The 27,671-nt window shown below is 44.0% G+C and overlaps 1 protein-coding gene across 1 annotated transcript; it reads right to left on the bottom strand.

Moving 5' to 3' along the window:
- Window positions 1-8,229: 8,229 nt before the first annotated feature.
- LOC137537610 (carbohydrate sulfotransferase 4-like) lies at window positions 8,230-21,025 on the bottom strand. The gene is made up of 2 exons (XM_068259494.1): window positions 20,973-21,025; window positions 8,230-9,408 (listed from the first exon to the last, which is right to left on the bottom strand). Exon 2 carries the CDS (start codon window positions 9,392-9,394, stop codon window positions 8,249-8,251), a length of 1,146 nt encoding a protein of 381 aa, XP_068115595.1. The 5' UTR covers window positions 9,395-9,408; window positions 20,973-21,025; the 3' UTR covers window positions 8,230-8,248.
- Window positions 21,026-27,671: the final 6,646 nt, after the last annotated feature.

The following is a 27,671-nucleotide window of genomic DNA, read 5'->3' as shown; positions in this document are numbered from 1 at the left end:
TTATTTCTGCATTTGGCATGTCATTTTGCTTATGTACTCGTGGCCTTGTATGCTATACGCCTAATTATTGGCGGCGTATGCATACTTTTTTCGCTTTACGCTTTGGCTATAGTGGGGTTCTTTTGTGGTGGTCTGGGTGTCGTGTTGCAAAGCAATGCTATGCGATCATATGCGGCTGTTTGTACATGTGTAAATACGCTACTGTAGGGGGGTCGGGGGAAAATGAGCTGAACTTACCCGGGGCTTCTAATGGTCCCCCGCAGACATCCTGTGTTGGCGCAGCCACTCCCCAATGCTCCGGCCGCGCCTCCGGTTAACTTCTGGAATTTCTGACTTTAAAGTCAGAAAACCACTGCGCTTGCGTTGCCGTGTCCTCGCTCCTGCTGATGTCACCAGGAGTGTACTGCGCAGGCACAGACCATACTGGGCCTGCACTGTGTGCTCTTGATGACATCAGCTGGATCGAGGACACGGCAACGCAGGCGCAGTGGTTTTCTGACTTTAAAGTCAGAAATTCCAGAAGTGAACCGGAGGCGGGGCCAGAGCATCGGTGAGTGGCTGCGCGGGCACAGGATGTCTGCGGGGGACCATTAGAAGCTCCGGGTAAGTTCAGCTCATTTTCCCCCGACCCCCCCCTACAGTATCCCTTTAAGCGTGTGCTTTTACTTGTCATTTTGTCACATAGCAACGCCAAAAGTGATTGTACGCATCTTTTTGTATGCGTGTAGATACGTTCTACGTGTGCGCTTTGGGATGCCGCCCAGGTGACATACGACATCGTGTTTGCTGTAACCACGCCTTTTCAGGAAGTATACTGGCGCTACACATGGCTTATGCAGTGCTGGGAATCGTTTAGGCTGCTGTCTTCCAGCAGGTTCACCTTTGGGCATTTCTATACATGGGTAAGTTTATTTTTTATACTCCCTATGACTTGTTCAGATTCGCTGTTCATGCTTGAGTCATCTTTAGAGATGGGGTCTGTTTGTGCTCAGCACAGTTTTCCATCAGGTCCTCTGCATCCCCTCTGCATTCTGATTGGTTTATGTATGTTCTCAAACAGTATTTAACCACTTGACCACTGAGGGTTTTTTACCCCTTTAGGACCAGAGCAATTTTCACCTGTCAGCGCTTCTCCCATTCTTTCGCCAATAACTTGTCTCGCTTATTGCAACATTTAAAAAATGTCCTTAGTACAATGTATGGCGCCAATATTTTATTTGGAAATAAAGGTGCATTTTTTCAGTTTTGCGTCCATCACGAATTACAAGCCCGCACATTAAAAATTAACAGTAATATATCCTTTTGGCATAAATATTAAAAAAGTTCAGTCCCTAAGATAACTACTTATATATATTTTTTATGTATTTTTTTTTCCTATACTAAAAAAAAATGTTTGGGTACTGGAGGGAAATGGTTAATTATAAAAGTCGATGTAGGGATTTTTATTAAACAAAAGTGGATTTTGGTGTAATTTACTATTTGGCCACAAGATGTCCTCAGTCATTATTTCAGATTCATGTACGTAAGTACGTGAATCGGAAGTAAGGCATGGCACTGTAACAGGAAGATACAATGAATGCAAGCATCTCAGACGCCAGCGTTCATTGAATCAGAGACTTAGATTAATAAATGGGACTGCGCGGTAACAGGCAAGGACGGGAGCGGGCAGAAATGCGCGGCAGCCGCCTGCCACTTACCGCTTATATTCGCGGCGCTGGTTCTTCAAGTGAAGTTTTGCCGGGCCCTGAATATACTGCACAACATGCAGTAAGTAGTTAAAGTAACACTTAAAGAGAACCTGTACTGAGTAAAAATATTTAAAATAAACACATGAGGTAACTTCAAATGAACATTACATAGTTACCATGCCATCAGTTCCTCTCAGAAGCTCACCATTTTCTTCTGTCAATGATCCCTTTCAGTTATGACAACATTTTGTCAGAACTGAAATATATCAGTTGCTGTCAGTTATATATCAGTTGCTGTCAGTTACAGCTGAGAGGAGAACTGATGTGTCCATATTTCCCTATGGCTCAAGTGGGCGATGTTACAGTTTAACTGTGTGCTGACCAGAAAGCTGTTATGGGTAATGGCCATTTTCAAAATGGAGGACGGAAAATTCCATTGATCACAGTGAACAAACAGGACGTGGGACAGGAGAAAGACACTGAGGAGTAGACTACATGGAAGGTAAGTATGACTTGTGTACGCTTATTTTGCCTTTTAATTTTCAGTTCAGGTTTTCTTTAAGTCTGGGAAAAAAATTGAGTTTTACTCACCTGGGGCTTCTATCAGCCCCCTGCAGCCATCCTGTTCCTTTGCAGTCTCAATCGGATCCTCCAGTCCCCCGCCGACAGCTACTTTCGCTTTTGGTGACAGGCCTGGCCACGTGTCTGCTTCTACGCATTCCTGTCTGCAATACCACCCTCTATCCTGCTATTGCGGACAGGAACGCAAAGAAGCTGTCGCTGAAAACAAAATTAGCTGGCGGCGGGGGACAGGAGGATCCGCTCGAGACTGCAGGAGGCTTCATTGTTACAATAATTATGTATAAATGATTTAGTCAGTGTTTGCCCATTGTAAAATCTTTTAAATCCCTGATTTACATTCTGACATTTACTACATGGTGACATTTTTACTGTTGGCAGGTGATGTAGCTGCTGCATGCTTTTTTGGCAGTTGGAAACAGCTGTAAACAGCTATTTCCCACAATGCAACAAGATTCACAGACAGGAAACTGCCAGGAGTACCACGGTCCTTGGAGTTTCTAGAGGGAGGGGTTTCACCACAATATCAGTCATACTGCGCCCCATGATGGTCTGTTTGTGAAAAGGAATAGATTTCTCATGTAAAGGGGGTATCATCTACTGATTGGGATAAAGTTTAATTCTTGGTCGGAGTTTCTCTTTAAGCTTTGTAAGCACGCTCAGTTGACAGTTACTTCTGCTCTGCAGCCCCTTGCCTGAGGATTATCTAGTGTGTATGTGAGGCATGGGAGTTCACCCAAAGCAATAGTTCATGACTGTTTTGGGTAACATTTTACTAATGGTCATAGTACTGACACACTGCAGGGAACCAAATGATTATAGAGCAAGGAGCCATCAGTGGAGCATATGGATGGATACTCATGCTAGACTGTCACCTAAGACAGCAGCAGTCAGTTATTTAGGCAATAAAAATCTAGTGTGTGCATGTCGCTTTACCCTTACCAGACTTTGGCGCATATGTAATTAACTTTTTATCCCGAGTTTTCTCCTAGGTAATCATTTTGGGAGGAAACCAGAGTCTCCAGAGGAAACCCTGCAGGATTACTACAAATAAGCTGTGCATGCAAGAAACCCCTAAAACATCTCTCTACTGAAAGTTTTACATGGAGTGGGCAGGGCCGATTTTAGCAAAAATGGGGCCCCAGGGCAAAATAAACCTGGGGGCCCCCCCAACAGATACCCCGGAACAAAAATCGGCATTAAGGAGCCTTTTTTTGCAGCGGAGGGGTTTCCAGGAGGTCCAAACGTACTGCGTATGGACCTCCTGGAAACTCCATCAGGAAATTCATTGCTCTTTCTTTTGATGCATGTAAAATTACACTACCGTTTACGTTTTTCCTTCGAAACTTTCAAATCGCTTTTCTCAAAAACTATATGGTCTTTTTGAAAAATTGTTTTTCTCCTCTTATTCCCAATCATCTCCTTAACATATCCTGCAAATTTAGGGTTTCTAGCAGTTAAGGGTGATTTGCTATTAACCGTTAAAGTCGTCAGGTTTTTAAATGTGTATTTTTTTTCCTTTGAAACTTTAAAATCGATTTTCTCAAACTATAAGGTCTTTTTGAATTTTTTTTTTACTCTTGTAGCCAGTGGGGGCCCCTACAGGCTCTGGGGCCCTGGGGCAATTGCCTCCTTTGCCTCTATGGTAGCGCCGGCCCTGGAAGTGGGACATATATTTCTCAGGACGATATCAGAGACTGTAGATGGCTACAAAGAGCGTCTCACTGCATTTTTATTGATATATTTTATTTAATGAGTACATTGAAGTTGATTTTGTTGTTTGCCTGCAATTTAACCACTTTCTTTTCCAAAGGTGTATAAAAACATGATTAGACACCAATAGATAAACATTTCTTAATATAGAACTGATTATTTAATCAGGTGTCATAATCTTTCACATGCTTGTATGTAAGTTTGTCATTTGCCTCCCTATTACTTACTGTACAGTACTGTTATCTGCTGATGATTTATAAATAAAACTTATTATTAGTAGTATTAGTTCTGTGGGATGTGTTGTTTAATGTAGTGTTATGTAGATGCATGTTTGGAAAGCAGACAGCATAAATATTAATGTATTATATATTTATGTAACTTTTAATATAGTCATAAATTAGGTGGGTTTTTGTCACTTTAGTTTCCAGTTAGATAAAACGATCATTTTTTTTCTGTTCAAATCATCTACAATTTTGTAGAATCAGAAATACAAACAGGTTGAGTGGAAATATTTGAATCATTTTCAAAGTTGTCAACGATCTCTCAAAATGTATTTAAAGAGAATCTGTATTGTTAAAATCGCACAAAAGTAAACATACCAGTGCATTAGGGGACATCTCCTATTACCCTCTGTCACAATTTCGCCGCTCCCCGCCGCATTAAAAGTGGTTAAAAACAGTTTTTAAAAGTTTGTTTATAAACAAACAAAATGGCCACCAAAACAGGAAGTAGGTTGATGTACAGTATGTCCACACATAGAAAATACATTCATACACAAGCAGGCTGTATACACCCTTCCTTTTGAATCTCAAGAGATCATTTGTGTGTTTCTTTCCCCCTGCAGCTATCTTCCACTGAAGTGTCAGGCTGTTTCTTCCTGCTGAGTGCAGACAGCTCTGCCTGTATGTAATTCCTCAGTATGTGAAAGCCCAGCCAGCTCAGAGGAGGATTTATCCAGCTTGTAAAACATAAGAGAGAAGAGAGAAGCTGCTCTAATCTAAATAATACACAGGCAGTGTGCAGAGAGGGGCCTGGAGGGGGGAGATGCATCACAGAACCACAACACCGAAGAACTTGGCAGCCTTCCAGACACAGGCTGACAAGTCTGACAAGAGAGAGATAAGTTGATTTATTACAGAGATGGTGATAGTAGAACGTGCTGCAGTAAGCCAGAACACATTAGAATAGCTTTTGGAACTTGTAGGATGATAAAAAAAACAGGATGCAATTTTTGTTACGGAGTCTCTTTAAAGGTCACTAGAGGTGAAAATAAACTAATGAAATAAACAATTGTATCTGTTCTCCTTCTTCTAAAAATGACTTTAAGATATTCCACAGTTTTATTTTATATTTAAATCTACTTTTTAAGTTTTTACTGTTTCATTGTTTTTGTTCAATGACACATTCATTGAAGTATGCCAGAGCTAAAATTTATGAACTATTGAACCTTTTTATCTCAGTATTTCCTGCTCTCAGAAGCCATTTTCTGCTAGGAAAGTGTAAAGTGTTTTATAGTTGGAATTTCTTATCAGTGAGGGTCACACTGTAGTCTAACCCAATCCTGACTCAGACAGGAACTGCCACTTACATACCTGATATTTAACTTTCAGGCAGAGAAAGAAAAAAAGGAACACAGCCTAGTTATTTGTGTGCTAGGCACTGTACATACCCATGTCTATCTCATCATGTCACATGTCACCTCGGTTATCCTTTAAAATATATTACAACAATATAGCAGCGCAGCTATGGCTATTTAATGATGCTGGAGGCGGGCTGGCTCCAATGCCCAAATGTGGTAATAAGAGAATGTCAAATACCTCAGCCAGTGCAAACCGGTGCTGATGGACCAGGGATAAGCAAGCCTGTACTGCTCTCTGCAGTGAAAGTAAAGGTTTTTACACACATGCAATGCTTGGGAATGCTTTCAAATGTTCTTTTATGTAACTAAGAGTAGTTACTGAAATTTTAGTTTTGGGCGTATAATACCACTTTAAATTTAGACTTTTTTTTTTTGATATGTACACAATGTATGTATGTTTCAATTTTATGTAGAAATTCAGTGATAAGGTAATACTTCCGGCTTCCGCTCCCTGTGCGTTCCACACTGGTCTCTGTAACGATTGGGTGCTGCTACTCAGACGTCTGATTATTGGGTGATCTGCAGTATCACCAATAATGCAGACACTATACCTGATTATGTGGTGATCTGCAGAATCACCAATAATGCAAGTATAGCTCACAATGTACTGTGTGATAGTGATTGGTGCAACAGTAAACAACAATAAGAAGATAGAGCCTCCCAGAGGAGCTGGGAGGCCTAGCAACACTGTAATTAATAGTTTGACTGAACCTTACCAGTGGAGCTGGTAAGGGACTACAGTGAACGTAGCTATGAAGTAGGTACAAGGCAAGATCCTATAAGTAAGTACTGAGTGCTCACTAGAGGAGCTGGTGGGCACTAACTGAGAACAACGCTAGTCCTCACCAGAGGAGCTGGTGGGTACTAGCTACAACAGAACTGAATAGGTTGACAAGACCTTACCAGAGGAGCTGGTAAGGTACTATCAGTATCAAGTGTCACCTCACCTGTGGAGCTGGTGGGTAATACTACAAACAGCTCTCCAGTGGCAAAGGACCACTGGTGAGAGGAGTGGTCAGACAGGCAAGGTTTGGCAACAGAGAGGCAGTATTAGTACAGAAACGACAGGCAGGAGAATAGTAGGTAATCAGGCAGAGGTTCAGCAACAAGGGTCAGATAGTCAGAAGTACAGAATCGGTAAGCAAATGCTAGGTCAGAGAATAGCCAGAATCCTACACAGGTAATCAAACAGTAAAAATATACAATAGTCCTAGTCTTGTGTGAAATCCCTGGTTTCCTCCCAGATCAAAGCACACCGGATACTAGTCTAAGGTCTGAGCGCTAACACGAACTATTCACGACAGCAGACAGCTAGCTAATGGAGAACGGAGGCTTAAGAAACAGAGGAAGGCTCTCAGCCGCGCCCAGCTCGAAAACGGCCAATCCGAGCGGCGAGAGTCACCTCTGACGTCAGCCGACGCGCCTTCTCCCAGCATAAAGGTCCTGTCTCCGTGCGAGACAGCGACCCTATGAGCTGATGACAATACCGTTCCCGGCGTGCTAGACGCCGACAGAACGGATGAGGTCTGGGAAGAGTGAACAAAGGCGGCTGCGGATACACCCTGCGTGTCCCCAGCCGCCATTCCTACAGATGTTACAGTCTCTTTCTCTCACTCGGAGTGAGTGCATACGCCGCTTCTTGGCTGACAGTGCTGTTAGATGCTGTGATGCTTTATTTTAAACTTTCAGACCGGAAGTATTGCAGATCACGTGACCGGGCAGTCCATCCAGCAGGATCCTACACAGAGTTCGTGGAGTGGAGCCGCGTTGCTGACAGAGCCGCAGGCTATCCGCATGGATGTCGGAATTACAGCTAGATACCTACCTTCATTTTGCGGTGTGGGCATGAGCATCTTCTCCTGAGGTGGGAACACTACTGGAACAGGTACTGTTGTTTAACATTCCTTGAATACATCGGTTTGCACTCGCACCAGCCAATTTTGCGCTGAGGTATTTGACATTCTCGTATACTTTAAAATATGATCAATTGCTAATTTTTCGTAGTTGAGCAGTGTTTTCACAGTTTACCACTGATGAATTTCTACATAAAATTTAAACATACATACATTGTGTACAGATGAAAACAAAAGTCTAAATTTAAAGTGGGATTATACGCCCAAAACTAAAATTTCAGTAACTACTTTTAGTTACATAAAAGAACATTTGAAATCATTCCCAAGAATTGCCTGTGTGTAAAAACCTTTACTTTCACTGCAGAGAGCAGTACAGGCTTGTTTATCCCTGGTCCATCAGCAAATGTTATCATTTCTGGCAAGAATCTCTGCCTGTGTCTTCACTCTGCCCATCTCCTTTTTCTGCTGAATTGACTTTGCTGTTGCCAGGGTGACGTGTCTACTCAACAGAAGGAGGGAGCAGAATCAAGACACAGGCAGGGAGTGCCAATGAGCCACAGATAAGCAAGCCTGTACTGCTCTCTGTGGTGAAAATAGACATTTTTACACACGGAACGTTTGGGAATGCTTTTGAATGTTCTTTTATGTAACGAAGTTTTAGTTTTGGGGTTATAATCCCACTTTAAGGTTGATGCACAGGACAGATCATTTTTAAAAATCTCAAATAAAATGATAGAGAAAAAAGACCCATAAGGCCACATTTAAAAGATTATGGACTATGTAGTTGTTTGATCAGGCCGGTCCCTCTTTGGTATGGGCAGCACTAAATCCAAAAATACATTTTTCTGCTCATTCTCATTTTTAAGTAGCCTGTACCCAAACATTGCCATTGCCTCCAGACAAATGTCTTGCACCTTTCTCACATCCTCAAATGGAAGGGCCGTCCTCCATGCTCTGGAGATATTTATTGCATTTCGTGCTGAGATGACAAAACCATGTCCACGACCCTTATTACCATGTGTGATGTTATAGACCCATCCTTCCAGTTTTGGGGTAACATGAAGGTTGGCAAACTGGTACATTTCTTTGGCCTTCCCCACTGGATCTTTGACGATGTCCTCATAGCGGACCATCATGTAGCGCTTGTGCAGGTCACTGGGGATGTCTTTGGTCCCTGTGTTGTATATCTCTGCTTGACTTTTGCAGATCACTTGCATTACCTTGTAAGGCTTTTGGTTGCTGTTTGCTCCTATCAGGATGTTGTCGTCAAATGACAGCTCAGAGGTGACCATTTTACGGGACTGGAAGACAGCCCGGGGGTCTCGCACCAGATGAAGAATTTTCAGGTTAAGGGAGGGGTCTTGTAGCAATGGATAAAGCACTTTCAGGTCAAAAAATCTCACTTCTTTTAACACAATATGACTGTAGCTTTTGCACGCTTTTTCAATGGCATCAAAGGGATATTTGCGACAAAGCGTCCTGCAACTTATTTGCGGTATGATGTCATGCCGATTAAAAAAGTCACAGGCAGGTGGTGAGCACAAGGCCCGACTGGTCTCCCACTGAAAGAGAGTAGACTTGGTCCTTTGTTCAGGCAGGTATGCATCGTAGACGGACATGTCACAGAGGAATAAGGACCTAACAAGATCCCGAATAACCATGTGTAAGATTTTAAGAGAGTTTTGACCCATTGTAGCCCACACGTGCCACGCTGGCTCCATCAAGTAGAAGACATCAGGATGTTGGCTGAAGAGCTGACCGGTGAAGGAAGACCCAGACCTCCAGGAAGATAGGATGAGGATATGTGTATGCTTGGGTATGGAGGGAAGGGTGGAAGGGTAGAAATGAAGCTTAAAGTACATCAACCCCAACACTGAAGTTGCCACTACGAGAAAAGAGAACTTGCGTTGGCAGATCTTCATGATCTTTGTAAAATCTAAAGAGAATAAAGAAAATTGTTGATGACAGACCCTAGTAATTGACAGGACCCCCAGTAACAGACAGCAACCACATGACAGACCCCAGTAATCGGCATGATTACAATAATAGCATCTATTATGATTCTCCAATTAGCACTTCCTACATGCAGATCTGGCAGTAGAGGTGGACCTTACCTCTTTCCAAATGATCCAGTGTCCACTTCCAGCATGGAGTCTCTCGCATGTGCTCTGCCAGGGCCGGCCTTCGCCTGAGCGAAACCTGATTTTTGTGCCCCCCCCCCCCCCCTTCACCCTCTTCCCACGCACGTATACACACACACAGGCCCATATGCAATTCACCTTTTGTCCTGAGATATCTCCTTGGACAGTGGTTCCCAACCTTTTTGACCTTGTGACACATCATACCAAATGCTCAGATCTCTGTGACACGTCACATATGTATAATAGAAAAAATACTATTAACCACGAATGGATGGAAAGAATGCATTATCCTGAATACACTTAAAAATGAAGGCTAGAACCTTTCAGGAATATTAATAAAATCAATCAGTGGGACAGTTAGCCACCTGCCACCCATTTAGAAGCAATTTCCTGGTGGGGTGGGGAAGTAGAGACTATATCCAGACACTGCTGTGTGGTGCCCCCTCCACTCACTTCAGTGTTTTAAAGGTGGCTCATTCCCCTATGTTGAAACACAATCTAAAAACGTTCCTGTCAAGGATATAATCTAACCTAGCAGACTTTAATCAGTTACTGACCAGTCATCATCCTTTAACATAGCCATGAGCTTGGTGTGGTAATTACCATCTCTGCAGACCAGTGATCATGGGCCTGGCTCCATCCCTCTTCTCAAAGCTCTACTAATGACCCACAGTTATGACCAAGACTCCCCCCCCCCCCACCACCACCACCACCACCACCACCACCACCACCACCACCCTTTTAAAGACCAGGACTATTATTCAGGACTGCCACACATTGTGGGGGGAAGGGGAGGGGAGTAGAGAGAGAGAGACCTTGACAGCCACAAATGATGGGGACTCTGAGAGGAGTGGTGGGATGAAAAATGCCTGCTAAAGGAAGTGTGACCTGCTGCAAAGAAGTGCCACTGAGCTGCGGTTGAGCTCAAAGTGGAGGTCAAGAGAGGAGAGCAGATACATCCCAGATAACCGCCAGCTTGTACATGTATAGCTGTCACCCTGAGCAAATCTTTGTACTTTATCTGGACAGGAGGGGTTTATGCTACCTATATGTTGTGAGGGCCATATAACCTTCATATTGGGTGGCCATGTTGCCTATTACAAATTGTCAATGAGATGCTAATTTTTCCAACTTGCATGCAAATGTAATGCACATTGTTCTTCAGGTTGGAACCAGACCAAAAAAATACTTTCTGCCAATTTGGATTGCCAAATTCCAATCTGCATACAATTCACATTAAATCTGAATGGAAGAATAAACCTCTCATTGACCATCTCTACTGCTTATTTAATGTGAGGGGCATGCATGTTGCCTCCATGTCAGGGCCGGTTCAAGTAACAATTGGGCCCTAGGGCAAAATTGGCCTGGGGCCCCCCAACAGACATCCCTGACCAAAAAGCGTCATTAGAGGCCCTTTGTTGCAGCCAAATTTCCCTCCTGGGCTGGCTGCTGACCCTCCCCCAATCACCTCCCAACTTAACAGACTCTGCAGAGTGCCTGGGGAGCAACAGCTAAGATAGGGAGGGACACGTTGGGGGCCACTACGGGCTCTGGGGCCCTGGGGCAATTGCCCACTTTTTCCTATGGTAGCTCCGGCCCTGCTCCATGTTATTGGGGGGGGGGGGGGTGGCATACTGGGCATACTGCCTATTTGTTGTTTGGGGACTTGTTGCCTAATTATGGTATTTGGGGAACACTTGAAAGAAAAGAGAGAAATTACTAAAATTGGCATGGTAAATATTTGCATTAAAAAAGCATCAGTTCTTCCAGGTACACTTACACACAGTTTTTGAAGGAACTCGGGAGATAGGTTGTTCCAACCACAGATCTTCTGTGGATATAGGCTGCCTCAAATCCTTCTGTCTTCATGTAATCCCAGATATACCCAGTGATCTGATGATTTGAGTTGAAGATAAGGGAGCTATGCAGGCCAAACCATCACCTGCTGGACTCCTTGTTCTTCTTAAAGGATACCTAAAGGCTCTGGTAAAAACTTGAGCTATAGTGGGTAGAGTAATGATTACTCACTGGACATCCTGTTCACCTCCGTCCCCTGCCGCTTTTCTCAGGTCAGTCCCGTTCTCCTGGGCGACTTTGGCGACTCTAAACCCAGACATACTGCACCGCACATGTGCAGTATGTCTGTCCTGCTCCCCTGTGGCCACATAGTGACGTCACAGGACAGGAGTGCGCTTGCTCCTGTGTCCCGGCATGAGCGTTGATTGGAGATGGAGGGGGAAGCAATCACGCTCCTGTCCTGTGACATCACTAGGCGTGGCCACTGGGCAGCAGAACAGACATACTGCCCATGCGTAGCACAGTATGTCCGTGTTTGGAGTTCACCCAGGAGAACGGGACTGACCAGAGAAGAGTGGCGGGGGAAGGAGGAGAACGGGAGGTGCGGTGTGTAGTAGGTATCTGACTTGCCCCCTACACCACCAACCACACTGGCACTTGGCACGTAGCACGTGACACTTGGCAAGTTGCACTTGGCAGATGGCATGTGGCACTTGGCACATGGCACTTGGCACATGCAAAGTGCACTTAGCCTAAGTGTCCCGCTTTCTAAAAGTCAAATGTTGGGAGGTGTGTAGTATGTTTGGTATTTCTTAGTACGTGGGGCAGTTTTTCAACCAGTGGTTGCAGGAAATGATCCCAATATTGCCCAGATGATGAGTCATAGAGCCTTTCATGCTGACTACTGGCCTGCCTAGGGAATCAGATTGTTCATTATGGGAACTGGTAGATAACAGGGATGCGGGGGCCAGAGGGGAGGGGAGCAAAAACCGAAATTCCCCATCAGCCAAGTTCCCTGGATCCCGCCCATCTCTCAGCAGATCACTCAGTTGGTCACATCGTCGTAGTTTTTCATGTTTGTTAGTACCCTGTACCAGACAGTCAAGTTACTGACTGTACTGGGATTTACCAAAAACAACCACTCCTCCCCCTTCATCTGCTGGTCCACCAACCCTTTTTTCCTACAACATTCCCAAGCTACTTTTTTCACTCCTGAATACCTCAATTTGGGGAGTTCCTCAACAGGGCAGCCATTAGGGGGGGGACAACTGACACTGCAGTGAGGGGCCCAGGGCTGCTGGGGGCCCTGCCCCCCCCCCCCCAAAAAAAAAACTCTGGAAGGGCCGCATGTGCTGGCTGTAGGGCACCTGGGGAACCTGTGTCTTGCTGATCTATACTGAGTAACTAGCTATACCAGGCTACCTATGCTGGGGCACCACCTATAGCTGGCTACTTATACTGGGGGAACCTATACCTGGCTACCTATACTGGGGCACCACCTATAGCTGGCTACTTATACTGGGGGAACCTATACCTAACCTGGCTACCTATACTGGGGCACCACCTATAGCTGGCTACTTATACTGGGGGAACCTATACCTGGCTACCTATACTGGGGCACCACCTATAGCTGGCTACCTATACTGGGGGAACCTATACCTGGCTACCTATACTGGGGGCACCTATGCCTGGATACCTATACTGGGGGCACCTATACCTGGCTAGGGCAGGGGGATGAGCTGAGACAGAAGGGAAGATAAGAGGCACAGGAGGAACAGAGGCAGACAAGAGGCACAGGGAGAAAAGAGATGACGGGAGCATGAGGTCACACAGAGGGACACAAAAGAGGCACAAACTGAGGTGGGACAGAGGGGGACAAAAGAGGCACAGGAAAAAAGAGGGGGACAAAAGAGAACGGATAAAGGATAAGAACGGACCTACAAGTCCCTATGTCATTTGTTTACCGGGGACTAACTGTATTTTGCTAGTATTTGGCTCCACTTTTTGCCGCATTACGCTGTGCATACCGCTTTCTTCAGTGTCAGAGCCATGCAAATTTTTTTTCGCTGCAGCGCACTTTGCACATGAACACGAGGGTGGGGTTGCTGGTGGGCGGCACAGCAACCAGTGGGTGGGCCCAGGGAGGGGGGGGGGGCTTAGGCCTGATGATGTGTGAGGGGCCCCAAAATTTCTGATGGTGGCCTTGTTCCTCAATATCCCCCAGAAGTCCGGCTCGCTACATGCTTTTTCCAGGTGTGACTACTAAGGTCAGAATAGCAGTATGGCAGGAGCACACGTAATAATGGGATTACAGTAAATATGGCAGTCTCAATACTTCTCCCACTTCAGGTGTCCTTGGCCTTAGGTGTTGCCCTCTGTCGCTGCCGGCGTTTGGCGCGTGAATGTTAACATAGTTCTGATCGGTGACCCATGAAGTTAATCAGCGATTGATCGGAATACAGAACAAAGAGGAGAAACCGTATCCAGTGAGCTGCTAATGTGGGCCTGCCAGGAAAACTAAATCCCCATTAATAATCACCAAGACAAAGCACTGCACTGTGTAACACTTCTGAAAGTAGAGGTCACGCCCGCTTATGTCTTCATTTACCTTGTCCTCATTAACTGTTAACTCCTCATGTCCCTGCACTGGCTCCCTATCTGATTCAGGATAAGTTTCAAGATTCTATGCCTGGCCTATAACTCTATGCACAAAACCTGCCCTACCTACAGTTCTGTGCTTGTTTACAGGTATACATCAAGCCCGCCCCCTCCAGTCCTCCAGCGACCTTTGCCTAACTGCCCCACGCATTTCCCACTCCCATGCATGCCTGCAGGATTTCTCAAGAGCTGCCCGCACCCTCTGGAACTCCCTTACACCACCCATCAGACTTGCCCCATTGAACACATTCAAATAAGTTCTCAAAACCCACCTCTTCAATATGGCCTACCCACCCCCTACCACACAGTAACTATCTGCCAAATTATACAGCCCTACCTAGTGGGCCCATCTACCCTCTCCTCCCCTTGGATTGTAAGCCTTTGGCAGGGTCCCCCATCCCTTAGATCGTAAGCCTTTGCCTTTGGCAGCCCCCACCCCCACCTTAGATTGTAAGCCTTTGTCAGGGTCCTCCCTTCCCTAGTGCAGGGCCGGTTCTCTCATGAAGCAAGGTGAAACATTTGCATCAGGCACAGAGATTACTGTGTGTTTACACTTACAGCATGCAGTCAGAGTAGGAGGAGAAGCGAGAGGAGAGCGAGGTGAAGAGGTCATTCTTGGGGAAAAGCAGCTTGTTGTGCTGTGTAAGGAGTCTGACAGTGAGTGAGGAGGGGGTAAGCAGGAGAGCAGCAGTGTTTCTTTTAAATTAAATGAATCAGAGTAAATTGTTGGGTGCTGTGTGATGATTCCAAATCGGGGGGGGGGGGGGGGGGTGAATCCTCACAAGTTTTCCTCAGGCAGCAAAAAGTCTAGGACCGGCCCTGCCCTAGTGTATTCTACAAGATTGTGTGCTCTTTTCCTATGACTTTGAAGTTCTCGTATTGCTATGTACAGTACTTGAATTACTGGGTCTACCTAATCAGCCCAACCATCACATGATCATGTACTTCGTACCCTAATTGCCTTGTGGTAACAGTAAAAAAGGGCGCAGGAGGCTAGTGGACAAATCGGGCGCCGCCATTCACTCCCATAATAAATATCGTTTAATGGGCGCCCGATAGGAAAAAAGGGCGCCGGAGAAAAATAACATTTTAAAAGCGGCGCCCGGAGACTTAATGTTTTATTACTGCTTCTCATGATTATACATTATTTAATGATTTATACATTTTTTAATATTATTTTTAAACGAAAAACAGTACAATATTTTTTTTCAAACATTATTTTTAAACGAAAAACAGTACAATTTTATTTTTTTTACATTATTTTTAAACGAAAAAACCGCACAATATGTTTTTGAAACGTTATTATTGCTTATCACAGGGGGGTCTTAGGTTTAGGCACCAACAGGGGGGTCTTAGGTTTAGGCACCAACAGGGGGGTCTTAGGTTTAGGCACCAACAGGGGGGTCTTAGGTTTAGGCACCAACAGGGGGGTCTTAGGTTTAGGCACCAACAGGGGGGTCTTAGGTTTAGGCACCAACAGGGGGGTCTTAGGTTTAGGCACCAACAGGGGGGTCTTAGGTTTAGGCACCAACAGGGGGGTCTTAGGTTTAGGCACCAACAGGGGGGTCTTAGGTTTAGGCACCAACAGGGGGGTCTTAGGTTTAGGCACCAACAGGGGGGTCTTAGGTTTAGGCACCAACAGGGGGGTCTTAGGTTTAGGCACCAACAGGAGGGTCTTAGGTTTAGGCACCAACAGGAGGGTCTTAGGTTTAGGCACTAACAGGGGGGTCTAGGGGTTAGGGGTAGGTACAGGGAGGGTTACTTAGGCACCAACAGGGGGGGGGGTCTTAGGTTTAGGCACTAACAGGGGGGTCTAGGGGTTAGGGGTAGGTACAGGGAGGGTTACTTAGGCACCAACAGGGGGGGGTCTTAGGTTTAGGCACTAACAGGGGGGTCTAGGGGTTAGGGGTAGGTACAGGGAGGGTTACTTAGTAAAAAAAAATTTAAACGTTATTATACGTTTCACTATTTAAACTAAAGATTAACGTTTTTACAATTGCCGATTTAATGCACATTTAATGATTTATAACTTTATAAAACATTAATTTTAAACGAAATACAGTACAATACATTTTTAAACGTTATCCATGCTTATCGTTTAAAACCCCGCGCCCTTTTTTCCCAGCGCCCCTTTTTAACGTACGCTTGCCTTGTATAGCTTTGTCCTATGTTGTATATCATTGTTACATCTGTCATCCTTTGTATCATTGTATGTATTTATTGTCCAGCGCTATGTAATATGTTGGTGCTTTATAAATAAAATAAAACTAACTGCTCATTTATTTCCTCCAGGTGGGGCAACAGCCAGAAAAAGTTTCCCATTAACATACCTGATTAACCACTTCACCACTGAGGGGTTTTACCCCTTGAACACCTGAGCAATTTTCACCTTTCAGCGCTCCTTCCATTCATTCGTCTATAACTTTATTATTACTTCTCGCAATGAAATGAACTATATCTTGTTTTTTTCCGCCACCAATTAGGCTTTCTTTAGGTAGGACATTATGCCAAGAATTATTTTATTCTAAATGTGTTTTAATGGAAAAATAGGAAAAAATGTGGGAAAAAAATTATTATTTTTCAGTTTTCGGCCATTATAGTTTTTAAATAAAGCATGCTACTGTAATTAAAACCCATGAAATGTATTTGCCCATTTGTCCCGGTTATAAAACCATTTAAATTATGTCCCTATCACAATGTTTGGCGCCAATATTTTATTTGGAAATAAAGGTGCATTTTTTCAGTTTTGAATCCATCCCTAATTACAAGCCCGCAGTTTATAAAGTAACAGTGTTATAACCTCTTGACATAAATATTTAAAAAGTTCACTCCCTAAGGTAACTATTTATGTATTTTTTTTTTTTATTGTATTTTTTTTTTTAATTACAAAAAAAATAATAATTGGGGAGTGTGGGAGGTAATGAGTTAATTTATTGTGTAAAACTAAAATGTATTTGTATATGTAAAATGCTTACAGGAAGCACTATGAAGGCACAGGAAGCACTATGAGGCTGGGAAAATCACGATTGCCCTGTTTCTCATAGAAGCAGCAGATCATTGCGGGGGCTTAGATCAACGAACGGGAATGGATTTTCCCGTTCATTGATCTCCGGGCAAGCAAGCGGCGGCGTGCACGAGCGGCCATTGTCACCTGGCATCCACCAGTTCATGGCCCTGGGATTGCCCCACTAGCATCAAGAAGAACAGGTAGTATGCTACTGTCGTTTACTGGTGAATACTTGCTGTATAGTCAAGTTAGACAAGCCAGAGGTCAGGAGTAGTTGGAGGTCAGGGCAAGTGAGGTCAAGAGAGAAATTAGTCAGCATGACTTCAGGGGAGGCAGACTGGGTCACAAACATGTATACAACTAAGGAGCAGCAAAAGGAGCAGTGGTATGGACACAATCCAAGCTGCGGGCATTACAGCAGTGTCCTTCAGTCAGTGTTGTACTCAAAGGACAAGTGACCTGAGAGGGATATGGAGGCTGCCATATTTATTTTCATTTAAACAATGCACATTGCCAGGCTGTCCTGCTGATGCATATAACCCCACCACACTGCATCATCTATGCCCAAAATATTCTTCCCAGCAGGAAGTAGTACAGTCCTCTGCACTGCCTGCTGCTATTTTCTCGAATGTTGCCCCAACTAAGAAAAAAAGTCCCTGGTGGAAGAACACAGTGGCTGAGCACCACAGCAGCCTTGTAGTAGGCATGCAACTGTCAAATGCTATAAGCTTATATATAGCTGTGATGCAGAACTTTATGTAAGTACACAATATTCTATTCCAGCTTTTTGTATCACGTGAGGGCATGTCAGTAAGCAATAACAGGTCAAGAATATTCAGCCGGGTTCACTCAGATCCATAGGATGGGTGTACGGTAATGGAGGTGCTTGAACAGGTAGGAGACAAAAGGAAGAGGACCCTGCCGAAGAAGGCTTACAATCTAGAGCAGGGGTAGGGAACCTATGGCTCAGGAGCCAGATGTGGCTCTTTTGGTGGCTACATCTGGCTCACATACAAATCAGTAGGGATTGATTCACTAAGCTACACTGCTCAAGCAGCACAGCTCTGTGTGGCAGCGCAAGTAACATTTTCAAAGTAGGCACAGTACTGCTGTAGCATGCACTACTAACTTACTCGCACTACCTTAAAACGAACAACAGCTGCTCCAATTGTCCCACTCTGGACCCTGTCAGGTCCAGTGACTTTGTAGGACGAGATCCCTGCACTTTGATTGTGCCAATAGGCCGCCTGTCACTTGACAGGCAATGGGCCAAAGTGCTGGGATCTTGTCCTACAAAGTGAATCAACCCCCAAGTCAGCTAGCTAATTGTACAAGCGGTTAGTCGGTATTTCTCCTCTCTGGCTCTCGGGAAAATTGCTGATGTTGCTGAAACCCAAGAGAAGCTGAAGACGTGTCTGACACTTCCCCTGCCTGGCGGATCAACTGTACACACGTCATCATGGCAATAGAGTCGGGAGCCCTACTGTCCCAGTTTGAAACATATTGTATGGCTCTCATGTAATTACATTTTAAAATATGTGGCCTTTATGGCTCTCTCAGACAAAAAGGTTCCTGATCCCTGATCTAGAGGGAGCTAGAGGGAGCTTACTCTCCATACCATATACACAAGTAGATGACCTCCAGATTCAACCAACAGACAGATCCCTTGTTGTTTGAAATCTGATTGAAGAGGGAACTATTACTGTCACAGAATGCAAATAGATTTGTAATAAATGTCACCTTTAAATGTATATAAAAAAAATCTATGGAACCACCACCACCACAGGGCTGACTGGGGCCACCAAGCCCAGATTTACATCACAGGAGCCTATAGGCACAGATGTCCTGGCACCCTAGACTTTGCCCTCCATGAACCTTCAAACCTGTACCGAACCGCACCGCAAGTGTACTGGCTGGCCCAGCTGTCACTTCTCTCTTACTTCCCTTGCCTGTCACAGGTAGCTACATGTGCCCCTTAGTATTAGGTAGCCAGAGCTATCTTCAGTATTCAGTAGGTAGAGGTCCCCCAAGTATTAGGTAGCTAGAGGTGCCCCCGACTGAAGGGAGATCTGGTCAGTGGAACCTCTCAATTACACTCTTGGGACTCTGCAACGGTAAGGCGGGAGAGAGGCACTTGGGGAGGGGAGTAAGCCGCCTTTCCATCATCGGGCGCCTGAAGGCACATGCCTACAGTGCCTTACGGTAAAGCCAGCCCTGGGGGCCACTGCAGAGTTTTGGCAGTAAAGGGCACTCACCTGTCCACCGGCACGCTCCCATAGACCCCAAATGTCTGTCTTTTTGTAGGGACATTCCCTCTATGGGAGCCAATTCCCCCTTTCACTCTTTCATCCTCATCTGTCTTTCTTTCCAGACTGATGTACAGATCTTTGTAAAGATATGAAAAAAAGATATATAAAAATGGCAAGTGTGGTTGGAATTGTACAACTACATTTTTTTACTTATGAGTTCATTGTGTTGGGAGGTATGCACTCTTCCCGATTTCAATCATGGTGGTTAAATCTGCCAAGATAAATTGATATGGGCACCTTAATCCATCATACACAATCAGACAGACAGGGGAGAGCCTGATTGGCTCACAGTCACAGCACAGCCTTCCCTCTGCTAGTGTGAAAGCTGCTGTGCAGGGCAAGACAGGAAACTGAGGTAGAGACAGAATCAGATATTTATACTGGATGTGAACAAAAATACAATACTCATTTCTGTGCACGTAACTGCAGTGAAAGCTCATTTAGTATATTTGCCAGGAGATCCTCTTTAAAGCAAACATGAAGCAAAAATAAACTTATCAGATAATGAATTACAGTATATGTGAAGTACAGCCAAGAAATAGAACATTAGTCGCAAAGAAGAGTCTCATATTGTTTTCCCGTACAGGAAGAATTAAAAAATCATAAGTTGTTATCTATGCAAAAGAGCTTCTCTGAGCTATTCGACCAGTCCTGTTTTCTGAAGCACTAAACATTCAAGAAACAGGGAAGTTCAAAGGGTCATTACTTCTGCTTTGTTTATAGTTTTAAAGGGAACTGAGCACATTCTCTTTCACTGGAATCTCTCCTGGCATAGAAGCTGCCATGTTCCCCCCTCCCCTTCTCACATTCCTTATTTACAGAAGTCAGAGATGCTATCTTGACACATTGACACACACAATGGCTTTGAAGAAACCGTCCCAATTACTCACCCCCTTTGCTGATGAAAGGCATTGTTTACCTCTTGGTAATTAGCTCAATAAAACAATTAGGTTCCTCAAAGCTCTGCGGATGGGGATGGTCGGGCAGGCCTGCTCAAACAGGCTAATTTAACTACTTTGAATGTAAAATACAAGGTAAAATTAAAGTTTATTTTAATAATGAAACAGATTATCGGCATGCATTTTTCATGTGCTATAGAAATGTCCTGAGTGATAAAAAAAAGGTTCTAGGTTCACTTTAAGACAAGAGTGTGGTTTTAAAACTGCATCTGTGACAGTATATAGTTACATAGTTACATAGTTATTTTGGTTGAAAAAAGACATACGTCCATCGAGTTCAACCAGTATAAAGTATGACGCAATGTTATAAATAAAGCTATATAATTGAAAACAAAAATATGAGACTCTTTTCTTTGCTACTGATGTTCTATTCATTATCCGTACTACACATACAATTCATATCATATTTTTTTTTTTTCATTTTAGGGTTTGCTTTAGTTTCATGTTGTTATTTTGTTATTTTCCCTGAATTCTGTTCTGTGGACTGGAATGTCCAGCAGTATCATCAGAGATGTTATTTCTGCATATAAACTATCATCCTGGTTAGTATATTCCCCCTGCAGGGGTAAAAGATGTTTTCCTGTGAGATGAATGAAGCTGCAGGATATGCAGGTATTTCCCCATCTTACCTTCTGTCACTCTCCAGCTGTTGTCCTCTCCTCCTCTGAGCTGTGATATGAGATCTCTCCTCTGTAATGTCTTGTGAGGCTGGAGTGATTACTTACTTGTACCTGACTCACAGGAACCTCCTACTTCATACATTATTGTGCTAGCTGGAGCAAAACTCAGACTAGAAAATAAATCAAATAAAACAAAGTCAAGGATTTACACCTTTGCACAGAACTGACACATTTCTCCTGGCGCATCAAACAGGTCACGTGACAAGCCGAGATGTCCAGTCTGATGTCTCCACTGCGGTCTCCAGAAAAGGATTAAAGTATAACTGTTGTGCATAAAATAAAAAATCAATTCTGGTAAACAAGTAATAAGGATGCTAACCAGGCAATCCAAAAGTTAAAATCACACTATTACTTTTCTTGTTGATAAATGATCATTCCCCAGTTTACCTGACTCATACACACAAAATTTGGTACACAAAAAGGAAGTTACAGGACATGCTGGGTTGTCCTTTTCTGCTTCTCTACTTCCCCTCAGATTTAACTAATGCAGCCTGATTGGCTGGAGCCTCTTTCCCTCCTGTTTTCCCCTCCCACACCTCTGTCCCCCTAACTTTGTTATGAGCCACCAGCCTTTGACCTCGTTCTGTGGCATCAACATTACTACTTGCTGCCAGGCCTGACCTTGACCTGTGACCTTGACATTGTGGCTTGTTGCCAGTCCTGACCTTGGCCTGTGACCACAAAATTGCTACTTGCTGCTGTCATCCATGACTTTGGCCTCTAACTTTGACTTTGCTATTAGCCACCAGCCCTGACCTCCACCAGTGGTTTCAACCTTGCTATTTGCTGCCAGCCCTGACCTCAATCTGTGACTTTAGCATTGCTACTTCCTGCCAGTCCTGACCTCAACATTGCTATTTGCTACCAGCCCTGACCTCAGTCTGTGACTTAACCACTTAAGTACCAGCGGTCTCTGCCCCCTTAAGGACCAGAGACTGCTGGTACAGTACCGACGGAATCCCGACGAATCACCACGCATACCTGCCGCAACTGCTGTCACCGCCGCACGCCGGGATCCTCAGGTCATCAGCCTCCTGCAGCTGTCATGTCGTGCACCATCCTCCTACGATCCTCTGTTCTCCGCCACCATTCCTGGTCTAATTATTCTTCTAACACAACTGCCGGCGCGTCTCCGGGAGCTTATTGCGCAGGGGCAGTGGGAGGTTGTCTCGTACTGTGCCTGTGCAGTAAGCTCCCAGAGATGCGAGCGGGAGCACTCAGTATTTGTCTAGTTAGATAAATAATTACACCGGGACCCGTGACGGGATCGTATGAGGATAGCGCGGGACATGACAGCTGCAGGGGGCTGATAGAAGCCCCTGGTAAGTGTCAGTTTTTTTGTTTTTTAAACCCTCCACAGAACCACATTAAGCATTGCTACTTCCTGCCAGCCCTGACCTCAACATTGCTATTTGTCAACTTGAGTCTTCAAGTAAATGATTTTCTGTAAATGTTATTATGCTGTTGCTTATCTTTTAGAGCAGAAAGGAAGTTCTGAGTTTGGGTCCGCTTTAATAAATATAGGGGGATGTATTCTGTATTGTAAGTATGTATTGTATCTTAATGTAATTTTTATTTTTGTCCACGAGGTGGCGCTATACACTTAATCCTGCATTTACAGTAAGTGCTGTGGGTTTAAGTTTAGATAGTTTACACAGCAAATCTAGCTACAAACAGCTTTAATAGAATATGATTTCTTCTTCCTGTGATACAGTGACAGCAGCCATGTTGTTTGTAAACATTACACAGAGGCAGGCTTATCTGCATCTTGAACAAAAAAACCTAATCCCCCCTCCTCCTCCCTCCTCCCCTCTGCCTCTGAAATCTCTGGCTAGTAATACCTCCACCTCCTCCTGCCCAGACTGAGCTCCCATGAGCCCTTGCCACTGTCTGAAAATGCATTGGCTCTCTGAAAACCTGTGGGCAAAGCTTGTTTAGTTTATAGGGAATTAGAGTATTAAAACAAAAGCAAAAAAGTACTTTGCTTGAGGAATGCCCTATAAACAATAGGAAAGGAACACAATTATGCAATGAGTAAAAGTTCATCTCCGATCCACTTTAATTTTCCTTTTAATGAATGATTAATCCTGATTGAAGCCATGTTTATTGACTCACATCACAGGCACTTTTATTGGCTCTGGCAACACATGTTCCTATTCACCAATCCCTGCCAAGTAAGTCCCTCCATCATGGACGAGCGGCGGGAGCACGCGTCTTCACCTGCCTCTGATTGACAGGAAGTGCATATATGTCCTGTTTGTGGTAGCGCGGCACAAACTGGGCGTGTATGTACATCCAGTTTGTGCTAAGTACTGTAGTTAATGACTGCATTGCTCCAGATTCCGATTCAAAAATATGCATTGTAAAAAATAATATACATATTGATAAGTCACACATATATACATTAAATATAGAAACTATCACAACCTCTTCAAAAAATCAGGCACAATGCCAAAAACCTTATAAGGGGTGAGCCCAGCCGGATCAGTGAATAATGGCGCACAGTGCTTATGCATACAAATGGCGCCGCATTAAAAAGATACGCTTATCGCTATTTATCGTTAGTACTGCATAATAATGGCGCACAGGGAAAAAAGAAGAAAATGGCACACACTAACGTTATTTATCAATAGTGCCGTTTATTTGCCAAACAGCAGACGTTATTGCCCACAGTAACGTTATTTATCAATAGCGCCCTACATAAGCCAAACTGCAGAAGTTATTTAACTGCAAAACGGTGAATGGATTTAATGTAACACTGTCAAGGTTAGGGTTAGGCACCACCAGGGGGATGGTTAGGGTTAGGCCCCACCAGGGGGGTGGTTAGGGTTAGGCACCACCAGGGGGGTGGTTAGGGTTAGGCCCCACCAGGGGGGTGGTTAGGGTTAGGCACCACCAGGGGGGTGGTTGGGGTTAGGCACCACCAGGGGGGTGGTTAGGATTAGGTACCACCAGGGGGGTCTTAGGGTTAGGCCCCACCAGGGGTGTGTGGTTAGGGTTAGGCACCACCAGGGGGGTGGTTAGGGTTAGGCACCACCAGGGGGGTGCTTAGGGTTAGGCACCACCAGGGGGGTGGTTAGTGTTAGGCACCACCAGGGGGTGGTTAGGATTAGGCACCACCAGGGGGGTCTTAGGGTTAGGCACCACCAGGGGGGTGGTTAGGGTTAGGCACCACCAGGGGGGTGCTTAGGGTGAGGCATCACCAGGGGGGTGGTTAGTGTTAGGCACCACCAGGGGGTGGTTAGGATTAGGCACCACCAGGGGGGTCTTAGGGTTAGGCACCACCAGGGGGGTGGTTAGGGTTAGGCACCACCAGGGAGGGTTTAGGGGTTAGGGATAGGTACAGAGAGGGTTCTGTGTGTTAACGCTAAATAACAATAAGGCTTTAACGTTAAATAACAATAAGGCTTTAACGTTAAATAGCGATAAGCGGCAAACGGATTAGCGGCAACACCATGCGCCATTATTCTCAGGCGCCATTTTCAGATGGATCCGAGCCCAGCACCTAAACCTTATAAGGATAGAGCCCACCCCCTAAACCATATAAGGGGAGAGCCCACTCCTAAACCACATAAGGGGAGAGCCTTTCGTGACCAAATAGCTCATCTTTCCTGTAAGAGTACTACAAATATAACCTGTATTTTTTTTGTCGGTTCTTATTAGCACTATGTTTGAATTTTGTATGTATTTGCTGCGTACGTACAAAAAGGGCGCCCGGACAAAAAGGGCACGGGGTGTAAACGCTAATTAATAATTAATCATTAATAGCGTTTATAAAAATAGTGTGCTATATTTCGTTTACAAATAATGTTTTACAAAATTATAAATCATTAAATAATGTTTATGAAATCGGCAATTGTGAAAACGTTAATCTTCCCTGTTTCAAAAGTTAAACTTATTATTACGTTTATTAAAAAAACAATAATATATGTTTAATTGTTATAATTGTATATTATTGTGAATAACCTTCATTTATGGTTTGTTCTTATAATAAAATCTGAAAATATTCTTTATAACGATGATATAAATATAACTACGTTCGTAATAAGTGTTGTAAAACATTAGTAAGTATTACTAAAATTTTACTAAAACTATACCTAAGCCTACTCTTACACAGAACCCTCCCTGTACCTATCCCTAACCCCTAGACCCCCCTGGTGGTGCCTAACCTAAGACCCCCCTGATGGTGCCTAAACCTAAGACCCCCCTGGTGGTGCCTAAGCCTAAGACCCCCCCTGGTGGTGCCTAACCCTAAGACCCCCCTGGTGGTGCCTAAACCTAAGACCCCCCTGGTGGTGCCTAAACCTAAGACCCTCCTGATGGTGCCTAAATCTAAGACCCTCCTGATGGTGCCTAAATCTAAGACCCCCCTGGTGGTGCCTAAGCCTAAGACCCCCCTGGTGGTGCCTAAACCTAAGACCCCCCTGGTGGTGCCTAAACCTAAGACCCCCCTGATGGTGCCTAAACCTAAGACCCCCCTGATGGTGTCTAAACCTAAGACCCCCCTTTATTATGTGGATAATAATGTTTTACTAATTGTGGCTGCAAAAAATATATTGCAATTTACGTTACGTACTGATCGCTTTATTTTTATTTTGTGAATAATTATGTTTTACAAGCAGTAAGGGATAAAACTTTAAATAATGTTTTAATTAGTTAAATAAAATAAATATGTTTAGTATTTTTATAAACGTTATTCGGCACGGGTGCATTTTATAAACGTAAATAACCACAAGCACACTTATAAATCATTAAAAATCTCCGGGCGCCGTTTGTAAACGTTATTTATGTCCGGCGCCCTTTTTTCCTGCTTGGCGCCCATTAAACGTTATTTATTATGAGAGTGAATGGCGGCGCCCTTTTTGCCCACTAGCTGCCTGCGCCCTTTTTTCCCAGCTCCGTATTTGCTACCCTCCTGACTATAATGCGCTCTGTGCAGCACCACCACACATTATGGGGCTTTTAATTAATATTATTATCATTGATTTATAAAGTTCCAACATATTCTGTGGCGCTGCACAAAGTAAGAAAAACAAACATGGGGTACATAACGATACAGTCAAAGATATACACCAAATATAGACACTGGTACAAAATATAGAATTGGTGATTACAATGACAAATGTAACATGAATAATACAACGTATAACAGCGCAAGCTAGGGAATAATTCTAGGAACCATAATAGTAGCCGCCAAACTAAAAGGTTTTGTTGTAAATTTAAAGAGGAACTCCAGTGAAAATAATTTAATTAATAAAAGTGCTTCATTTTTTACAATAATTATGTATAAATGATTTACTCAGTGTTTGCTCATTGTAAAATCTTTCCTCTCCCAGATTCACATTCTGACATGTATTACATGGTGACATTGTTACTGTGGGCAGGTTATGTAGCTGTTTCTAGCTGCTCTGGCTGTTACAGACAGCTTTAAACAGCCATTTCCTGTCTGTGAATATTGTTACATTGTGGCAGTTTGCCCAGAGTACCGCGGTATTCAGAGCCTCTTGTGGGAGGGGTTTCAGCACAAAATTAGTCACACAGCGCCCCCTGATGGTCTGTTTGTGAAAATCATTGTATTTCTCATGTAAAAGGGGGTATCAGCTACTGATTGGGATAAAGTTCAATTCTTGGTTGGAGTTTCTCTTTAAGATGACTAATGTACTGATAACAGGCAACTCATCAAGGCTGCCATTGTTTTCACAAACCACAGAGTAATCTTGTCTGCTGTCTTCAGCACTGTGGCAGATATTACAACATCCAATGGTGGCACAATCATTGCCAGGTGAGAAAACTTAACATGAACCTGATCCAAATCGTGACCACTAAACAGAGGTGTGCCTGGGTAAACACTGAACTCTAGCTTTGACAGCTAGCTTAGGGAGAAGAGAGATATGGATATATCACATTGGAAGTATTGTCTCGCACTCACTAATGGATCAAACCCATAGTCTTTAAGGGGAGTGCAACAGCTGAAAAGAGGGATGATGCTCTCTATGCAGTATTCAACAAGGAGGAAAGCTGGCACATCCAAAATAAATCTTTATTAGTTCCATGTAAAAATATGGCCAACGTTTCGGAGCCGCGTAGGGCCCCTTTGTCAAGGCAATATTTGCTCTGAGGCAAAGATCTGTTTGCTGCTGCACAAAAATTCTACATAGGGATTCGGGAGTCTGGCTCCTCTAAAACAATCGCTATCAGCGATGTGTATTCATCCGGGGGCAGTAGAGCAAATATTGCCTTGACAAAGGGGCCCTACGCGGCTCCGAAACGTTGGCCATATTTTTACATGGAACTAATAAAGATTTATTTTGGATGTGCCAGCTTTCCTCCTTGTTAGATATGGATATATGTCTGGATAATGATTAAGACTGATCAGGTGCTTTTTTGAATTTAAATGTCTTAAAGAGGAACTCCAGTGAAAATAATGTAATAAAAAAAGGGCTCAATTTTTACAATAGTTATGTATAAATGATTTTGTCAGTGTTTGCCCATTGTAAAATATTTCCACTCCCTGATTTACATTCTGACATTTATCACACGGTGACATTTTTACTGCTGGCAGGTGATGTCAGTGGAAGGAGATGCTGCTTGCCTTTTTTGGTAGTTGGAAACAGCTGTAAACAGCTGTTATTTCCCACAATGCAATGA

This window comes from Hyperolius riggenbachi, chromosome 11 (genome assembly GCF_040937935.1).
Source record: "Hyperolius riggenbachi isolate aHypRig1 chromosome 11, aHypRig1.pri, whole genome shotgun sequence".
Taxonomy (NCBI): Eukaryota; Metazoa; Chordata; class Amphibia; order Anura; family Hyperoliidae; genus Hyperolius; species Hyperolius riggenbachi.
This window is presented reverse-complemented; position numbering and strand designations above follow the sequence as displayed.

What these genes read in the sequence shown, in the direction of transcription:
- LOC137537610 (XM_068259494.1), bottom strand. Translation starts at nt 9,394, where the DNA reads ATGAAGATCTGCCAACGCAAGTTCTCTTTTCTCGTAGTGGCAACTTCA.